Here is a 21329-nt window from a genome sequence, read left to right as displayed (position 1 = left end):
GGAAAAGCCCCTTAACACATTACTGTCATCATAGTAACAGCCAATTCCATCTGCATAGTAATCCTTGCTTTATTCTTCTTGTCTGAGCCAAGTTATATTGTGACTCACTCGTCTACCCTCTCAATCGTTACTCCCTTTGCTGAAAAAAAGGCAGTCAACTACTGTGGCAACAAGGTAGTTAGTGAACTGGCAAACAGGCCTGTTGTGCTGGTATTTAAATGACTGAAGAATGTTTAGTTTTAACTCCAAGATACTTTACTCTTGATGTCTCACCATCAGTACTAGTATCTTACACTGGTATTTCTAGAAGATTAAACAATGGGATCCCACCTGTCTTGACTGGAAAGTGGAAAGCTGACATTTTTCTTTCATCATTTTAAATATATTTCATAGTCTCATTCAGACTGTTCTATCTTAAGTTCTTAGTGGGGGTGGGGACAGTACCAGTCCTCCTCTTTGCAATGTCTTTTGACTATCCTTCACAGTGCATCTTTCTCTCTCTCTCCTGTTAAAGTGTGAGCTCACTTTCAGTAGAGATTTTCTTTTCAGTTGGGGGTATTGAAGCCCCTAAATTTTACAACTGTTGTTAAAGGGCTACTTGGTATTTGCTTCTGACAGGACTCTAGGTTTCACCAGTCCTGGGCCAATTTTACATTAATGTATTGATTTGGAGGTTACTACATCTATGTAAGTAGTGTAAATTTGGACTATATAACTCATCTATGGTATTGATTGGGCCTTGAATTTCTCATAAGGGGCTATACCCAGAACCCAGCTCAGAACTTTCCTGTCATTTTTGGGGGATGGCGAAAACATTTTCCTAGTTCTCCTTTCTTTGAGGGAGCTGCCCTTCCAGGGTCTCTGCTTTATGCAGGGATCGATTACAGTTCCCCATTTCAGGGTAGCCCAAGGCTTTCTTGCTGTTCTTGTGAACATTAAAACCATAACCGCTAGCAACCTCCAGGGTTGCTACAGCTCTGACTTATGAGCTTACTGCTCTGCCTTCATGCTGCCTGAAGCCCAGAAGGTTTATATTTCAAAGGAAACTTCAAGGTAGGTGAAAACTGAATGAAATTCTAAGCTGATACCCAAGCATTCTAAAAAATTCAACATTTTCAAGATAAAGAGGCTCTTGTATACCAGATAAAATTCCTCTAAGATGCTGTTATACTTATCATAGATACATGCTAATGGGGTCTTGTGGTCCAGTGTTCAATGATAACCTCCATATAAATCTCTTCTTATATGAATGACATTCAAATTTTGCTGTAAAAGTCTTAAGGAAAAAAGGTGTACAAATAAGAAGAAAAAAGTTTCTAAATGTTTGTTGAGTAAAAGAATGAACATCTATGTCACGCATGACTTTTGTTTTTCTTAACAACAAAACATAAAACTCTCGTCCACAAAGATTTATCTCAAATCCTATTCCATGACTAACTCAAACCTAAGGAAGAAAGAGGGACTTTTTTACACGTAAATGAAAAATTGGGCTGGGCACAGTGGCTCACGCCTATAATCCCAGCACTTTGGGAGGCCCATGTGGGCAGATTACTTGAGGTCAGGAGTTCGAGACCAGCCTGGCCAACATGGTGAAACCCCATCTCTAGTAAAAATACAGAAATTAGCCAGGTGTGGTGGCTTGGGCCTGTAATCCTAGCGACTTGGGAGGCTGAGGCAGGAGCATCGCTTGAACACAGGCGGCGAAGACTGCAGTGAGCCGAGATCGTGCCACTGCACTCCAGCCTGGGCAGCAGCGCGAGATTCTGTCTTTAAAAAATAAAATAAAAATAATAATAATAATAATAATTGGTAAGATATTAACTTGTACCACCTGAGTGAAGTAAAACTCTGACCTGGAGGTTATTCAGAGGTTCCATCTTCATGACTGGGCCCAAAGTATTGAGAGGCAGGGAGACATCAATGCTCTGGTTTGGCATCAGTGGTGTATGGATGGCCAGAGGAGTGCTGGGGATGACACCAAAGCTAGAAGAGGGGATACATAAATCACAGAGGTTAATCAAGAGGTAGGATTTAGGCTGGGTGTGGTGGCTCACGCCTGTAATCCCAGCATTTTGGGAGGCTGAAGTGGGTGGATCACCTGAGGTCAGTCAGGAGTTCAAAATCAGCCTGGCCAACATGGTGAAAGCCCGTCTCTACTAAAAATACAAAACATTAGCCAGACGTGGTGGCGGGTGCCTGTAATCCCAGCTACTTGGGAGGCTGAGGCAGGAGAATCGCTTGAACCTGGGAGGCAGAGGTTGCAGTGAACCGAGAGTGCGTCATTGTACTCCAGCCTGGGCAGTAAGACCAAAACTCCATCTCAAAAAAGAAAAAAAAAAGAGGCAGGATTTTGCCATATCTTTGAGTTTTAATGGCATTTTGCTCCATTAAAAGGAAAACTTTTTTTTTTTTTTTTTTTTTGAGATAAGGTCTCATTCTGTCACCCATGCTGGAGCAAAGTGGCGTGATCTCAGCTCACCACAGCCCTCACCTTCCAGGTTTAAGTGATCCTCACACCTGAGTCCCCCAAGTAGCTGGGACTATAGGCATGCACCATCATGCCATGCTAATTTTTGTATTTTTAGTAGAGATGGGGATTCACCGTATTGGCCAGGTTGGTCTCAAACTCCTGAGCTCAAGCAATCTGGTCATCTTGGCCTCCTAAAGTGCTGGGATTACAGGCAAGGAAACAAAATTTTTAATACAATTAAATAAAAGGCGTAGCAGGAATCAAAGTGCTCAATTCCAATTTGCTGTAACATTGGTTACATCATAACTTCTGTTTTCCATTAAATGGATTGGAGGAAGAAAATATCCATAAATGCAGAACTGCTTTGCTAGTGCTATGACTCTGAAAGTTTCTTCTCTTTAAAATGTCACTAAAGGGACAGGTTTGATAATACATTTTTAATAAGTCTTTCCTTAGATAATTCTTCGGAGAAAGAAGAATTTCTTTCTCCTGAGGCCAGGTGTGGTGGCTCATGCCTGTAATCCCAGCACTTTGGGAGGCTGAGGCAGGAGGGTCACTTAATACAATGAGACCCTGTCTTTACTGCCCACCCTCCACCAAAAAAAAGTAATAAAAGAAAACAAATTAGCTAGGCATAGTGGCACATGCCTGTAGTCCTAGCTATTCTGGGGGCTGAGGGAGGAGAATCGCTTGCTTGATCCTGGGCATTAGAGGTTGCAGTGAATTGTGACTGCATCACTGCAGTCCAGCCTAGATGACAGAGCGAGACCCTGTCTTTAAAGAAACAAAACCAAAAAAACCCCAAAACCAATTTCTACTCTGTAAAGAGAAGTACAATAAATTATTTTACAGGCCTGATAACCTGCCTGATAAGTCCAGAGGATTATTTACTGGTAATTCTCACTTTCCCTTTTTTTTTCACTTACACAGGACACAATCACTGGGAAAGAGCTAGTCTAAATGGAATTGACTGGCTTATAAATTCCAAATAGTTAGGGTAAGTTGTGGAGCCAAACATGGCCACTTTCTAAGCTTCAGGCAGGCAATGTATAGCCACCAGTTTTCTCCAGGAAAACTTGTTTAATAATACAAGAATGGTAAAGAGATGGGAAACTCAGCCTGAATCTGAAGTTAAATAGAAAACAAATACATGTGTGGGAAGACAGATGGTCTGAGAAGCATAAGGATAAAATTTTATAGGCTAGGGCTGGGGACAGTGGCTCACAATTGTAATCCCAGCACTTTGGGAGGTGGCAGTGGGTAGATCACTTAAGGCCAGGAGATCGAGACCAGGCTGGCCAACATGGTGAAACCACATTTCTACTAAAAATACCACAAAAATTAGCTGGGTAGTAGGCACCTGTAATCCTAGCTACTCAGGAGGCTGAGGCAGGAGAATCGCTTGAACCTGTGAGGTGGAGGTTGCAGCGAGCCAAGATTGTGCCACTGCACTCCAGCCTGGGCGACAGAGCGAGACTCTGTCTTAAAAAAAAAGAAAAAAAGAAAAAAATTATAGGCTAGGCATGGTAGCTCACGCCTGTAATCCCAACACTTTGGGAGACCCAGGCCAGGCGGGCGGATCACTTGAGCCCAGCAATTCAAGACCAGCTTGGGCAACATAGAGAAACCCTGTCTCCGGAAAAAAATTACAAATATTGGCCAGTGTGGTGGTGTGTTCCTGTGGTCCCAGTTACTCAGGAGGCTGAGGTGGTAAGATCGCTTGAGTCCAGGAGGTTGAGAACTCAGAAGGTTGAAGTTGCAGTGAGCCTCAACTGCACCATGCACTCCAGCCTGGGCAAAAGAGCAAGACCCTGTTTCGAGTAGGGAAAAAAAAGAAGAAAACAAAATTTTATAAAGATGGAGCAGAAAGAAAAAAGTGGGCCTAGAAGATAACAAACAAAATGATACAAATTTATATTGAATTTATATTCTAAATAGCCTCAGGATGGAAGATGGGACTATGACGTTTATAAAATTAACTAAAGAGTTTATACAAGCTGGTGCAGTGGCTCACAACTGTAATCTCAGCACTTTGGGAGGCCGAGGCGGGTGGATCACCTGAGGTCAGGAGTTCGAGACCCGCCTGGCCAATATGGTGAAACCCTATCTCTACCAAAAAATACAAAAAAAAATTAGTCAGGCATGGTGGTGGGTGCCTGTAATCCCAGCTACTCGGAACCTGGGAGGCGGAGGGTGCAGTGATCCAAGATCACACCACTGTACTCCAGCCTGGGCAACAAGAGCGAAACTCTGTCTCAAAAAAAATAAAAATAAAAATAAAAATAGAAAAAGAGTTTACACAGATACTCTTTCAAGAGTTAGAGTGGCTAAAGAAATATTTTCTTTTTCCTAAACTACACCTTAAGAGTACCAAATTGTAATAATGAAATCATCTTGAGAATTCATATCACTCATTTAGGGATAATAGTTATAAGGCAAAAAACCATTTTATTCTTTTTATTTTGCTCTCACAGTCATCAAAACTCTGTCATTAAGTCAATACTGGGAAACATGGCAGCAGCATAGTTCCAAATCTTCCAAGTGCTCACCTGAGAAATGAAATAGAGGAAACAAAGAGGGAGAAAAAAGTCCCTATAAAGCTGTAATTTCACCTTCTCCAAAACTACTAGTTAAAGAAAGCCCACAGAACTGGTGAGATGCTCTGGTGATACAGTTGGAAAGCACAAGGAGTTCAGAGGAAATCAGCAGTAGTAGCAGGTCTCAGAGACTGACCACAAATATCCATTCTCAGAAGAGAGCCCCATTCCCAGAATAGACCAAGATCAAACAGGAGCAACATATGAATACGGTTGGAGAAAAAAAAAAGGTAGCAAGTCCCTTTCTACCAAGGGAGCCCTGGAGAGGAAAGAGCTCAAGAAGCACCACCTTCTAAAGAGGAAACAAACACCTTGGAAGACAGGGCTTGAAGGCAAAGATCAGCCCTCTAGAATCAAGTTAGATTCAGAGAGGCTAAGAAGCTGTGGCTACACCAGAACAAAGAAGGAAACGTTCTTGAGGAGTAAAGTCTAAAAAACTACCCTGCCTATCTTCCTTTTCTATAGAAATCTACTAATAGCTACTCCTGCAAATTGCAACTCATTCAAATATGAGTATCAAAATGGTAAAAAACACAGCAACTATTCAAAGCCCTAGTATAAAAAAGTGGAAAGACAGCAGTACAACTTCCTTAATGACAAAAAAAAAATACTTGAAAAAACAAAACAAACAAACAAACAAAAAACAGTGCTAGCTACCAAGGAAGACCACACAACAGTAAAAAAAAAAAAAAAACACATCTGGGGAAGGGATGACCAGATAATGTAAAGTGAGGGACAGACAACAGGAAAAGGTAAAGGGAGCCAATCTAACTCAGGAAAGAAATAATAAAACAAGTAAATCATGTCAGAAATGAAGACTATATATATCATGAACACAGATGTAAAAAAATTTTTGCCAATGAACTCCATCAATACAGAAAAAAAGACAACACATCCTAACCAAGTAGGATTTATCCCAGGAATGCAAGGTTGGTTTAACATTTGAAAAATCAACTGATGTAATCCATTATATTAATGGACTAAAAAAGTTCACATAATCATTTTAGTAAATGCAGAAGAGGCATCTGGCAAAATTTAATACCCATTCATAATAAATCTCAGAAAACCAGGAACAGAATGAAACTTCCTCAAGCTCCACAAAAAAACCTATGGCTAACGTTACACTTAATGATGACAGACTGAATGCTTCTCCCATGAATTAGAACACTTTTCTTACCACTCCCACCCAACATTTACTGGAGGTTCTGTTAGTACAATCAGGCAAGAAGGAAAAATAAAAGGCATAAGATTGAATAGGAAAAGATAAAACTGTCTCTTTTTATAAATAACATGATTTATTTATGTGGAAAACTATAAGGAATTTACAAAAAGGCTACTAGAAAGAAAAAGTAAGTTTAACAAAGTTGCAGGAGACAAGCTCAATATATAAAAATCAATTATATTTCTATATACTAGCAACAATAAAAAATTAAAATTAAAAATACTATTTACTGCTGGGCCCAGTGGCTCACACCTGTAATCCCAGCACTTTGGGAGGCCAAGGGCAGGCAGATCACCTGAGGTCAGGAGTTCAAGATCAGCCTGGCCAATATGGTGAAACCCTGTCTCTACTAAATATACAAAAATTAGCTGGGCATGGTGACGGGTGCCTCTAATCCCAGCTACTCAGGAGGCTGAGGCTGGAGAACTGCTTGAACCCAGGAGGCAGAGGTTACAGTGGGCAGAGATCATGCCATTGCATTCCAGCCTGAGTGACAAGAGAAAAACTCTGTCTCAAAAAAAAAAAAAAAACAACTATTTACTATAACATCAAAAATCTGAAATACTTAAATCTGACAAAAGGTGTGTAAGATTTGTGTATAAAAAATTATAAAACATTGCAAAGAGAAATTAAAGACCTAAACAGAGATATACTATGCTAATGGATTAGAAGACTCAATACTGCTTAGATGTCAATTCTCCCCCAAATTGATCTACATATTCACTGCAATTCCAATAAAAATCTCAGCATTTTTTTTTGTAGAAACTGACAAGCTGATTCTAAAATTTACAGGGAAATGTAGAAGACCAAGAACACCTAAAACAAGTTTTGAAAAGAAACAAAGTTGCAGGACGTATGCCATCTGATTTCAAGACCTATTATGGAAAAAATTTTTACATTGACTCTTGATTTACAACATACTTAAAAATGATCTCAAAGTGAATTTTAAAACTAAATGTAGGAACAAAAACTATAAGGCTTATATTTAAAAACATGCCAAAAAAATCTTTGTAACCATAGGGTTAAACAAAGATTTCTTAGAACACAAAAAGCATAAGCCATAAAAAGAAAAAAAACAGATGAACCTGACTTTATTGAAAACTTTCAACTGGGTGCAATGGCTCATGCCTATATTTCCTGTACCTTGGGAGGCCAAGGCAGGATGACTACTTGAGCCCAGGCCATTGAGACCAACCGGGGCAACACAGTGGGACCCCATCTCTACAAAAAATAAAAAAAATTAGCTGGGTGTGGTAGTGCACAGGTGTAGTCCTAGCTACTCAGGAGGCTGAGGTGGGAGAATCACTTAAGCCCAGGAGTTCGAAGCAATAGTAGGCCTTGATTGTGCCACTGCACTCTAGCCTGGATGACAGAGCCAGGCTCTGTCTCAAACAAACAAACAAACAAAAACACCCTTTTGTTTTTTTGAAGAATTATTAAGAAAAGGCAAGCCATGGACTGTGAAAAAATATTTGCAACAAAGGATTTGTATCCAGAATATACAAAGAACTTTAACAACTCAGTAAGACAATCTTCTCTCTCTCCCAAAAAACAACAAAAAGTAAAGATTTGAGCAGATACTTAAGATATAAAAATGACCAATATGCTTATTTAAAAAAAATGCTTAAAATTAGTAGTCATTAGGGAAATGCAAATTAAAATGAGACACTACTACACAGCGACAAGAATGGCTAAAATTGGTGAGGATGTGGAACAGCTGGAATTCTCAAACTTACCATATAACCTAGCAATAACATTCCTAGTTATTTACCAAGGAAAATCAAAAACACATGTCCAACCAAAGATGTGTACACAAATGTTCATGGCAACTTTATCATAAAGATGAAACTGAAAACAACCAAACTCCCCCAACTTGTGAGCACGTCAACAAACTGTATATTCATCAATGGAGTATTATTTAACAACAAAAGGGAAATCAACTGCTGATATATGTATTTCAAAAGCATGATGCTAATCGAAAGAAACCACACAAGATTCCATATTATGTAATTTCATTTATAAAAAAATTATAGAAAAGGTACAATTATAGTGACAAAAAGACTGACTTACAAAGACCAAGGAAACAGACACCATAGTGAACATGGTAAGAAACAGAATAGAAATGAGAAAAAGCAAAAAAAACCAAAAACCAAAAAACAAAAAAAACTACAAGAGAAACAGGATTTGCAATCACCACCAATTATGAAGTCTTTCTACCAGAATATGAGCCTAAATCTGATAAATCTATAATCTGCCTCCAATTTACAAGCAGAATCAGCAAGATTTGAGATTGTGGGAAACTCCACACATAAAAGACTTAATTTCTTCTACAGATAAATTTTAAGGAACAAAACAGAGAGGGAGGAGGAGATAAATTTTAAGGAACAAAACAGAGAAGGAGGAGGAACCTATAGATTTAAAGGGACTTAAGGCACTTATCAACTAATTGCAATGTATGGGACCTTACTGGGACCCTGTTCAGACAAAGCAAACAGTACAAAAACATTAGACTACTGTGAAAATCTGACACTAATTGGATATTTGCTGATATACAAGAATTTGATGTTTTTTTTAACGATTAGAGAGAAAACAGTATATAAAAATAAACAAAGAGTCAATAAATGAATAATTGAAAACCCCAAAGAAGAAAAACAAAAACAAAACAATGGAACAGAACGAAAGAGGTTGCAGTGAGCTGCCGAGATTGCTCTACTGCACTCCAGCCTGGGCAACGGAGTGAGACTCCATCTCCAAAAAAAAAAAAAGGGGGGAAAAAAAGGCTAGAGATGAATGCAGACTCTGCATCTGCAGATTTCCTTTATTACAACAACAGATTCCACCAACAGCCTTGGCCTATTTATTTACTTATTTTCCCAACAGCCTTGACCTTTAACAAGGCCAGCTCCTCAAAAGTGGCTGGAAATATTGGTAGTCTTGACAGAAAGAAACACAGACTTTCCAGATAGTTAAATGATTTTTAACATGCCAAGCTCTCAAATCCAGAGTACAAAATTGTTTCCAAATGATGAGAAATAAATCAGACAGTCACTGATGTAAATTGTTATTGACAAACTTTATTAAATCTGCTTTAAGGGTCCAATTACTACTTTTTATATGCAGGGTTAAATATCCTGTATTTACAAATGAATGGACATGCCATTAAGGTCTAACAGCCAGTTTCCTGCACCATAAAACTGAATAAAAACCACTGATGTTTCAAAAAGAATAAGGCATTAACATTTTACTTCTTCATGCTCTCTTCCTTATTAAGGCAGAGAATTGATTGCTAAAAGGAGGTTGTCAAGGTTTATGTGATTATTTGGTCAGCATATACACTTCCATATTTCTTACATCAACCAAATATGCTAACTTTTCCCACCAAAATGTGAACTTTCAGTCAGAAGCTTTGTTTGATTCACTACTCTACCCCTAGTACCTAGAAATGTCTGACTCATACTAATGCTAAACAATGATTTGTTGAATAAATGGATTTCAGTTAAAAATTTGTCAAAAATGTTCTAATCCTAGAATCCAAGACAGTAAATTAAGTTCTGGTTTCTTCATCGCATTTGGATGAATTTCCCAACAAACTCCCTAGCGCCTCCAGAGTTGAGGCTGATAACTGAAAAGACGTGCAAGAGCCAGGGCTCACTCTACATACAGCATCTGCCAATATGTGAGGTTTGGTGTTCTTTTTGAGATGGAGTCTCACTCTGTCACCTGGGCTGGAGTGCACTGGCGCCATCTCGGCTCACTGCAACCTTGGCCACCCGGGTTCAAGGGATTCGCCTGCTTCAGCCTCCTCAGTAGCTGGGATTACAGATACCCGCCACCATGCTCAGCTCATTTTTGTATTTTCAGTAGAGACGGGGTTTCACCATGTTGGCCAGACTGGTCTTTTGAACCCCTGACCTCAGGTGATCCGCCCACCTCGGCCTCCCAAAATGTTGAGATTACAGGCATGAGCCACTGCACCCGGACCAATATGTGAGTTTTTAACCAGTGCTAAATGGAAAGTTCTCTTGTTGGTTCTAAGGCAAACTGTTGTCTCAACGTCAAGCTAGGGACTCAGATTTCTTACCTATTCTTGTTAAACTGGATTGCAAAATCTGTCATATGCTGCAGAGCTTTATTGGTGAAGTTCATTTCCATATAGATGTGCCCTTGGCGGTGAGTAAATGTTCCTGAAATCTCCAAGCCTTTAGCCTTTACTGCAGGTAGCCAGACCTGAAACACACAATAAAGCTCAATAGAACCAGACAAGATTTATCTTGATGCTACATATTTTTTAACAAATAAAGAACAAATTAAGATTAACAATTAAGTGAACAAATTCATTTCCTTAGGCAATTATAGTAAATTTTATACCATAAGTATCAATCCAGTGCAAAAGACTCTGGATAGAGTCTTATTTTCTGAATTTTGAGATCGTTGTCAATTATTTAAGAAGCAAATAATAATAATTTTTAAAAACCAGTCTTTAAACGACCCTGGCTTCTGCTCTATCTTTTGTTCAGCTTGGTTATTTTACTGCTTTTAAGAGTACTGCTACCAAGAGGAAAAGAAAAATTCCAATGAGTATAATGTATTTTTCTGTTAGTTTTGGTAAAATGGTTTAAAGGGAACAAACTGCATCTGCTAATGAAAATAGCGTGCCTGTAATCTTTGAAGATTTTTTTTCATCATTTCCAACCAAAGCCATTATTGGTAATTTCCTTAAAGGCATCGACCATGTCTTATATACATTTTTAACTCTTGCTACAGTTTGTGGTAAATAGTAAATACTCAGATATTGCTCATATAATCTGAATGCCTATTCTATCTATCTAAATAAATCATAACACACCCCTTGGTCCCGGAACCTGTGATACATCTGGCCTATACTATGAAAAAAAATAAAGATAAAAAAATTTAAGGCCGGGCGTAGTGGCTCATGCCTGTAATCCCAGCACTTTAGGAGGCCAAGGCAGGCGGATCACGAGGTCAGGAGATCAAGACCATCCTGGATAACAAAAATACAAAAAGAAATTAGCCGGGCGTGGTGGCGGACACCTGTAGTCCCAGCTACTGGGAAGGCTGAGGCAGGAGAATGGCATGAACCCGGGAGGCGGAGCTTGCAGTGAGCCGAGATGGCGCCACTGCACTCCAGCCTGGGCAACAGAGCGAGACTCCGTCTCAAAAAAAAAATTTTTTTTAAATCAGGAGTCATGAGCTGTTCTGACCACCTAAGACAGAATACCAAAGGATCTGTGGGTGGGGAATAATCATGGTAATATACTCAGCCACACTAAAAGAGTGGCAGGTGGTGGGGAGGACCAGGGAATAAACTAAATGTTCATTAACAGAGGAGTGATTAAATAAATTATGGTGTATCAATTCAGTAGATACATGGATTCAAAAGAATATGGCAGAGAAAAAACCAAGGTGCAAAAGAGTATATTCCACTGACACAGAATGTTCAAAGGATATAAATATACAGCTATATGCATGATCTTTTTCTTTTGAAAGGACACACAAGAAAGTTAACAGTGTCTATACATGGGAAATGGGGGATGGGGGAGATAATTTTCCATCTTACATTTTCATATTATTTACATTGGTAATTTGTATACATTACTTTTATGTTAGTAAATGAGTGTATCAGATAACTAATAATTAAAAGTCTGAAGATAATATCCAATATAGTAAACCTTACAACAAAGCTACTGAGGTGTGCCAAAACACTATGGCTCAATTTTGAATATCTTCGGTTTTGCTATGTACTGTAATAACTATATACACTCAGTTATCACAGTTATGACTCCTGGAATGGACAACCGGTCTACATCTCTATAGCAGGGATCCCCCATAAGGAGTCAGATTAGTAAGCAGAGAATTCAGGAAGCAACCAGTCAAATTGGTCCTCAGAAAGGCAAGACTATATGAAGCCTGGCCTAGCCTGGATGGTGCTTTTCCCAAGGGCTTAAATGAGCTTCCTTAACTGGGAGTCTCCCCTCTTGAATTTCACTGTGAGTGACATCAAGTAAGGTTAAGACAAGACAAGAAGAGCCCCAATGACACAAACCTAAATCGGAACTCTAAAAAGGTACACTAAAATCCATGAAAACCAAATCTGAGCAGTGGCATTCTAGAATCCATATGTAATACCAATGGGGAAAAGGGAATAAGAGAAATGACATCTCTGTATTTTTTTCTCCTGCTGGTGCACTACATACCACTAGATTTTCACTAGATTGACTTCAATATTGACAAACTAGACAATATTTCTAAACACGGGAACAAAACTCAAATAATTAATATTTCTAATTTTAAGTCTAATTATAAAAAAGTTTAACAAGGATGCTAATGGTGCTTCCTACTGCTAAGTTTGAAGCCACCTTTCATCTTCCTCTTAAGTCCTCCAGAACAAGGGCCCAAACCTTTGATTTATTACCAGTAGAAGTAACACAAATGTTAAAAGTGAAACCATTTGGGTCCTGTCCATTAAGAAAGTATTGCTATGTTAACTCTTTACTTACAGCCTTAGGAGCCACATATCCACCGGGTGCCATGCCTATGCCTGTGGAGAGTTCAAACAGGTCATTCAGTCCACTGCTGACAACAGCAGGTGTAGGTGAAGGAGCAAAGGTTGCAGGCACCGATGATGGGATGAAGGATTGTCCCACCTGCAGGAAAAAAAAAAGGGGGGGAGAGAGGAGATTGGGAAGAACCGATTAACAGTCCTTAAAATATTGCTACATATCTTAGTAGTTTTGATAAATCAATTAAAAAAACCATAATTACAATATTCTTAGGAGTCAAATTAGTATATTCTTCATCTTTTTAATCATGACAGTTATTTTTTCATCATTGATAAGACACACTCATTCTGTAAAAGCTTTATCAAGAGAGTACTCAGTAGGATACAGGAACACAGTGATTCAAGATTTTGTGTTTGTTTCCAATTTTAGCTTCCATGATTCTGTGCAAAAGGCCTACAGGTACCCTAAGAAAGGAGGAGTTTGTTTTTATAGAAAGAGGGAGAAGTATCCAACTTAAACAGCAGTTCCATTTCCACCTGGGTTCAGCAAAGTAGTATTTCCTTTCCCATTTTGACATAATATCTAGTAGGAAGCTCTCCTCTGGGAGATGGACATTCACACCCCCGAAACTAACTCATTTATAAGGAGAGTCTCACTCTGAGTCCAGCTGACCCTCTCAAGTTCTTTCTAGGTGACACCAGGGAATAAGCATTCTCCAGTCAAGATGGAAGGGTCCATTTCCTTTAGCTCTTTAATATCAGAAAGACAAAGATCTCTGTAAGCACTGGAACATTAATCCTTCAAGATGTCTCTACACCACGTGGTGCATGACCCCAACAATTCCAAGTAACCCTGTACTATTTTCTACTCCCCATATACTGTTAAAGAGGTTTTGGTGTGCAATGCTAGATAGCAGCAGTGGCTGGTCGGATAATGTGTACATAGGAAACGCATCAAACAGGGGGCAGTGCTTCTCATGGTGAAAAAAACAGATGGCACTTACTGCCGGACTTCCTCCAATGCCCCCGCCAAGGTCACTGCCAAGCTGAAAGAGAGAAAGGAGAGAGAGGAGAGAGAGGTAGAGTTCATTTAGCTAAATACTAGATGCCCATATAGAATCTGTAAATTGCTCTACCAAGTTGCTGGAAATACATGCCATTCAACTTGTCTCCCAAAGCCTAAAAAAATTGTAGATTACAAAGAAATATGTATTAGGGGAACTAAGTGGTGGTAGTGATGGTGTATTAGTTTGGAGAAAACTTGGAAAGAAGATGGAGCTGGGACATCTCAGGGATGTTTCAGATCCAATCTTTCCACTGGGGTACACAGGCACAAACCCAAACAAGATTTAAAGAGTATGCATATTCTAAGAAGCTCTATACCCAAGCGGCAACAGTTTTGAATATGCTTTATTTTTTCTTTAAAAGGAAACTTATAGTGGGGGGCGGACGGAGGGGGTGGGGAGGTGTTGGAAAAGAAAAAGCCAAAAAACAAAACAATTAATGTGTTTTAATTTACAAAACCTGCTGCCCCACTGAAAAAGTAAGAGCCAAATTAGTATCGAGCTGCAATTTCAAGCTGCAAAAATTATAGGTGGAACAAAAGTGATTTTTAGAGTTTGGAATGTTCCTAAAAAAGAAAATATTTGGACTGTCTACAGAGGAAGTGGGGAAGCATGCAGTGCTTCAAATCTCTTTCACAGTCAGTTCTACTAAGGAGAAATGTGATTTATTTAGAGATCATTTAAAAAGGACGTTAAGCATTAGAGAATGAGACTAACTGAATTACCTAGCTGACAAGAAAATAACTCCACATGGTCTTAGTCTTGCTTTTTTTCTCAGGATTCTGATAAGATATAATTCACTCTGAAGTCGGTCTTCCTTGACAAAAACATTAAAGAACTCAAGCTGAAAACAGGTGGCATACACGCAATGTAAAACACACATAAACACAACTAATGGAGCTGTTTCAAAAGCAAAATCTACTTTTGCTACAGTTCCACAGTTGTTTCTTCCTAGTTCTCACTGTGCGTCTAAAACACTTCCTTGAATCATCAAATGCTTTGTCTGCTTTAAACACACTCTCCTTTATAGTCATTTAGTGGTAGGAACTTGCAGATCATTGAGTTGTAACAATTATTTTGTATCTTTAAGACTGGGAAAAGAGGATTTATCTTCTCAATGAACAGAGAGTAGTAGTATATAAAATGGCATTCTCAAAAATCTAAAAATTAATCTTAAATATTAAAAAATAGTGAGGACTACAACAAAGTTTTGTTTAAACCATGACAGAAAATAACCCTGGTGGGTGCTTCATATCTGGCATTAGCAAGCATGCTCTGTTGTAAACTATAAAGCACTCCCAACCAGAGCTAACATTTCCAGAATCTGATTCCTGAAGACTACTTAATGGTTGCACAGGGGATGAAAATCACATACTTAAACAAATAAAAAGGTCATCCTTGACTGGGCGCAGTGGCTCACGCCTGTAATCCCAGCACTTTGGGAGGCCGAGGTGGGCGGATCATGAGGTCAGGAGTTGGAGACCAGCCTGGCCAACATGGTGAAACCCCCATGTCTACTAAAAATACAAAAAATTAGCTGGGTGTGGTGGCGGGTGCCTGTAATCCCAGCTACTCGGGAGGCTGAGGCAGGAGCATCACTTGAACCTGGGAGGAGGAGGTTGTGTGCTGAGATCATGCCATTGCACTTCAGCCTGGGCGACAAGAGCAAGACTCCGTCTCAAAAAAAAAAAAGAAAAAAGTCATCTCCAAATCAAGAATTTGAGTAACTGGAAAAGTGTGAAGGGCATAGAAAAGATATTACACATCTGTTTTCTCCCCAGTTCTATAATAGCACACATCTGCAGCATGACATCTGAAATTCCTTTTATTCAAACAAACATTTACATAACATTTACTGGATGCAAGGCATTACAAGGGATACAAAGATGCCTGGCAATTAGGGGACTACATAGGTAAGAATGAGGCTTTGCAAACTAGCCAGAGAAATAAAACATGAGTGCAAAACCATACAGAATATACTAAAGCAAAAAAGGGAAGTTCTGAAGGGAAAAACCTTCCTCTGGCTGAAAGAATGAAGCTTCAAAGAGGTGGTAGTGTGAAATTATAAAAAGCAAAAATGGGGGAAGATCATTTCTCAAATAGCATGAACAAAGGCAGAGAAAGCATGTAGAATGAAAAGGCCAATTAGACTAGAACAGAGGGTTGGTATGTGTTAAAAAAAAATACTCATACGAAATAAGTTTGCAAAGGCGGTCTTTAATTTTTAATTTCCCCCTCATAAAAACCTGGAGGTTTCTTAGACTAATATCTAAGCTTTCTAAGAATACTAATAACTATATCAATTATGTTTTAGTAGTGTGGTTTCAACCTTGGATACACAATGGAATCAACCATCTGTGTGTGGGGGTTGCAGAGAGTAGTGCTTTAAAAACTACTCGCCCCCGGAGACGGTAATTTAATTGTTCTGAAGTGTAGCCTGGGCATCAGAATTTTGAAAAGCTTCCTCAGTTGATTCTAATGTACAGCCAACATTGAAAACACTGCCATTAGAGAACTAGTTATTTAGAATCAGACAAGATTTCATCTGCTTAGAAATGACTTTGGAACTTGTGACTAAAAAGGAAGTCAGGATTTCAGCAGAGAGGCCAGGCGCAGTGGCTCACGCCTGTAATTCCAGCACTTTGGGAGGCTAAGGCGGGTTGATCACCTGAGGTCAGGAGTTCAAGACCAGCCTGACCAATATGGTGAAACCCATCTCTATTAAAAATACAAAAATTAGCTGGGCCTGGTGACGGGAACCTGTAGTCCCAGCTACTCAGGAGGCTGAGATAGAAGAATTGCTTAAACCCGGGAGGCAGAGATTGCAGTGAGCCAAGATCACGCCATTGCACTATAGCCTGGGCGACAGAGCAAGACTCCGTCTCAAAAAAAAAAAATTAAAATTAAAATTAAAATTAAAAAAAAAAAATTTGAGCAGAGAAGAAAACCCTGGAAAGGATTCTACAAAAAATGTTTCATTTGTCCTGATACTCTGAGGTGGTTTTCGACTTTCTGATGGGCTTACTCCCTCTCCCAACTTATTCTCCCCTCTTCTGGCTAGGCTTATAATCCAAGATTGAAAGAGACAGAATTCTTTATGGACCTGCTTGGCACAGAACAGCAAGAAAGAAAAACACATTGGAAAGGAAACAGCAGTTTTGCTAAATTCAATAAAAGGCATTGAGAAAAGGGATTCATGGGTAGTGTTTAGACCAAAGGAAAGAAAGCACATTCATAGCCCTTATTTTCTTATATTTCATTCTCTTTATCTTTGAATGATATATGAATATTATCTTAGCTGGAAAGGATCTGAAAGTACTGTCCCCCAGTGCTGCTTGTCAATTTTATTCAAAATCATGAAGAACTGAAAAGCAATCTTGCCATTCCTTTGTTTATGTTCAGTATATCAGATACAACTCAGCTAGAAACATGAACTCTCATCTGACACAGACAGGGTCCAAAAGGTATCAGAGACACAGTCAGGGATACATAGGTTCACCTACTTGTGCTATGTTCAGAGAGCAAAGGGAAAGGACAATTTCGATACTGTATATGTTTTCTAACTAGCAAGACTACAGCTTATCCAGACTATTCAGCAACTCTCCTCTTAACTGAAAAAGATTCTAACGGAGATTATCCTCCTCCCTGAAACCATGGCAAGGTGACAGCATGATGATGGGTGTGAGTGACTAACAGGGAGATGTCAGCAGGAATGGAAGCGAATTACCCAGTGAGTGACCTCTCCTATCTACAAGTGACAAACAGGAGGAAGCAGATATTCATCAAGAAAAAAAGAAAGCTAGAAAGTGAACAACTACACAAGAAAGCTGTTGTATATCAGCCTGAACTAGACAGTAACCATTTCAGTTCAGTAGGACACTATTTGTTTAAAAAAAAAAATTCACTTTGTTGTTCAGGCTGGTCTCTAACTCCTGGGTTCAGGTGATTCTCCCACCTCAGCCTCACAAAGTGCCGGGATTCCAGGTGTGAATCATTGCACCCAGCCTGAGATTACTGGGAGGCAGGTTCATCTGTCTGGATATACTGTAAGCCCATACTTATCAGGTAGGGTACAAAATCAATCAAACTAGAACTTGTAAAACTCAGAGTGATATCTGTTATCCAGTGAGCTAGTAGAATACAGGATGGAAAAGGAGTAGGAGTGCAGGGTATGGCTTTGATCCTGATCTTAAATGTCTAGATACTGTATTTTAAGTGTCTCTTGGAGGTGTCCACTGACTATTGTTCCCAGGATTGCCTTACTGAGGCTGCCATTTTCTCCATGAAGAAAATGATGTCAATTATAGGTCAACTAAATCAGATACAGAAAGAAGGGGGGAAAGATGCCAACTTCAGGAAAAGAATATTTCAAATACTGAAAATTGAACAGTCTGTATTAAAAGTCTGTATTAACAGTAACTGGGCTGGGCACGGTGGCTCAAGCCTGTAATCCCAGCACTTAGGGAGGCCGAGGCAGGCGGATCACGAGGTCAGGAGATCCAGACCATCCTGGCTAACACAGTGAAACCCCGTCTCTACTAAAATACAAAAAATTAGCCGGGCGTGGTGGCGGGCACCTGTAGTCCCAGCTACTCAGGAGGCTGAGGCAGGAGAATGGCGTGAACCTGGGAGGTGGAGCTTGCAGTGAGCTGAGATCGTGCCACTGCACTCCAGCCTGGGCGACAGAGCGAGACTCCATCTCAAAAGAAAAAAGAAAAAAGTCTGTAATTGATACCTAAATCCAAATTTTCTGCTAGTGGTGTAGTTCCCCCAGTCTCCAATCACAGTAGTCCCCCATAATTGTTGTAGTCATTAAATGGCACTGAGAATAATACTAACATTTGTCTACTACCAAAGAGTGGTCACTTTACCACATCTGAAGTAATGCTGAGTGGAACCTGGTTCATGTTAAACTACACAATAATGTGTCATTACACAATAATGTTCAGTAACCAGACAGAAAACGGGTTTTATGGTGACTTATTGTAACTTATGGGCTAAAGGGATTTCGGCATGGTTACATGAGCTCTGCAGAGCCAAAAGTCCCAGAGCTGAGCCTGCACACAGGCTTGACGTTATATAAGGGAACAAATCTGCCTGACTCCAAGAAAAGAAAATTTGAAAAGGAATTTTTAAATTTTATAAAGGAATATCATCTGAGATAACCAGTGAGAGGACTGGAAAAAAAAAAATCCCACAAATTATTACAATGACTGATCTGGGTTAGCCCCTTTGACGTATGTCTGGCCAGTCCAAAGTACATCTATTTGCTTCTAAAACTGTGGAGCTGTCTAGGTATCTGAAGAGATTCTCTTAACTGCAGGTGTATATCTGAAGCTCAGACATTTCTATGCTCCTGTTTAGAGCTAGTGTCTCTTTTATTTAATGTTTTCTAGAATTTACTGAATTAAAGGGAATCCAAGGAATGCTCCAAGCCATATAGCTTACCAATAGCTCTATTATTTAGGAGTCAACAGAATGGTGCAAAAATAGTACACAGTGACTCCCATCACAAACAATAAAACTTACTATTGTCAAAATCCTATTGGTGTCAAAATCATCAGTGTGTGTCTTTCTATCAGAGTTCAATTTTAGATGGCACACAGTCTCTTGTAGGTTAAAGTATGGTTTTCAGCTACTAGGCTGCAAATTTTAATTTGATCTTTAAAAAGCTATTCAAGGCTGGGAATAGTGGCTCACGCTTGTAATCCCAGCCCTTAGGGAAGCTGAGGCAGGTGGATTGCCTGAGCCCAGGAGCTCAAGACCAGCCTGAACAACATGGCAAAACCATGACTCTACAAAAAATACAAAAATTAGCTGGGTGTAGTGGTGTGCGCCTGTAGTCCCAGCTAGTTTGGAGGCTGCGGTGGGAGGATCACCTGGGTTCTGGGAGGTCAAGGCTGCAGTATGTCATGGTAGTGCCACTGCATTCTAGCCTGGGTGACAGAGTGAGATCCTGTCTCAAAAAAAAAAAACAAAACAAAACTATGCAAAAAAGCATCATAAAATATAACTAATCAAATTGGTGGAAAGACTCTGTAACCACGCAAAAGCTAATAAACTGATGGCTGAGAGAAGACTTGATAAGGAATAGCATCAATGCATTGAGATCATATAAAAATCATCAGAAGACTCCATAACCTGAGGGGGGAAAAGGCTTCTATCAGCGGAAAAGTACAGGGATGTAATAGATTACCTCCTGATGTAAGACAAAAAGTCCTTAGAATGGCCACCATATGTCTCTTAGGTCAGACAGAACTCAAATGATGAATATAGTAAAAATCAACAAGAGAACCTCTTTATTCTTTCTCAATTTCTTTCACAGCATTTGCTACTTTATCATTTGTCTCCCCTACCCAAATGTAAGCTTGCAAGGACTGTTGCGGAAGGTTGCAAGGACCATTCTATATGCCTAGTATACAGAATAGAGCCTGAATACTGGGCACTCAAATACTTATTTATTCAATGAATGAATGTTTCGTAAATATATATTTACAGCTACTGGCAGTAATATATATACAGCTACTGGCAGTATTTCCTGGGAGACAATTTTGAAATGAATCATTTTATTAGGGAAAATTATCACCAAAAGGACAAAAGCCTGACAAAATCGTTTACCAACTGGCCTAGAGCACAGTATCTGTATCAACATTGCCAACAGATATGAATAGAACCAACTGAGAAAAAAAATGAACACCCATTAGTCAAGTGTGCAGCTTGTGCCTGTAGTCCCAGCTACTTGGGAGGCTGAGGCTGGAGGATCACTTGAGCTCAGGAGTTTGAGGCTGCAGTGAGCTATGACCACACCATTGTACTGTAGCTTGGGTGACAAAGCGAGACCTTGTCTCAAAAAAAAAAAAAAAAACCATCTCCCAGCCGGACCAAAACTCATTCTAGGGTGGAAATGTATTATTTGAGTGGTTTTGAGAGCAAATTTTCAGAAGAACGACGCCTGCACATCATTTAACTGCCCTGAAAGTACTACTGCTTTATTACAGCTCACCAGTGAAAAGATGGGAAAAGGAGATTTTTGTGGTTTTACTTAAATGAAAATAAAATGGCCAGGCATAGTGGCTCACGCCTGTAAATCCTAACACTTTGGGAGGCTGAGGTGTGAGGACTACTTGAGCCCAGGAGCTCAAGGTTGCAGTGACCCTGCCTTTAAATAAATAAATAAGGCTAAGATGAACCATCTGTTCCTCTTGCTGCAAGAAAGGTGCACGAACTTATTATTCAGTCTCTTTTTTTCATGAATGAACACACTTTTGTAGTCCTTCTCCAACTTTCATGTGATACATTAGCCCAAAGTCATACACTCAGGGACCTGGGATGTACACCATCAAGAGGCGAAGGGCAAGCAAGCTGTATGTTTTATCTTAAAGTCATGCAATTTTACATTCTAAGTTGTAACATACCAGTGTATATTCTGTTTATATTATTTACCATCAAGTAAGCC

At 39.5% G+C, this 21329-nt stretch overlaps 1 protein-coding gene across 5 annotated transcripts in view; it reads right to left on the bottom strand.

Moving 5' to 3' along the window:
• The window catches only part of LOC105485130 (adaptor related protein complex 2 subunit beta 1), a 136878-nt gene that overhangs the window by 40139 nt on the left and 75410 nt on the right, over positions 1–21329 (bottom strand). For 4 of the 5 annotated variants that reach the window (XM_011747329.3, XM_011747331.3, XM_011747330.3 and 1 more), the window contains exons 15-18: positions 13814–13855; positions 12808–12954; positions 10371–10516; positions 1854–1983 (exon numbers count right to left, since the gene is read on the bottom strand). In XM_011747329.3, the coding sequence (XP_011745631.1) occupies positions 1854–1983; positions 10371–10516; positions 12808–12954; positions 13814–13855 (465 nt within the window). The remainder of the gene's footprint in view (positions 1–1853; positions 1984–10370; positions 10517–12807; positions 12955–13813; positions 13856–21329) is intronic. The other variant, XM_011747337.3, reaches the window with a different exon arrangement.

The sequence above is a fragment of the Macaca nemestrina genome, chromosome 17, assembly GCF_043159975.1.
Source record: "Macaca nemestrina isolate mMacNem1 chromosome 17, mMacNem.hap1, whole genome shotgun sequence".
NCBI lineage: Eukaryota > Metazoa > Chordata > Mammalia > Primates > Cercopithecidae > Macaca > Macaca nemestrina.
Note: the sequence above shows the minus strand (reverse complement) of the source record. Positions and strands in the feature narration are given on the sequence as shown.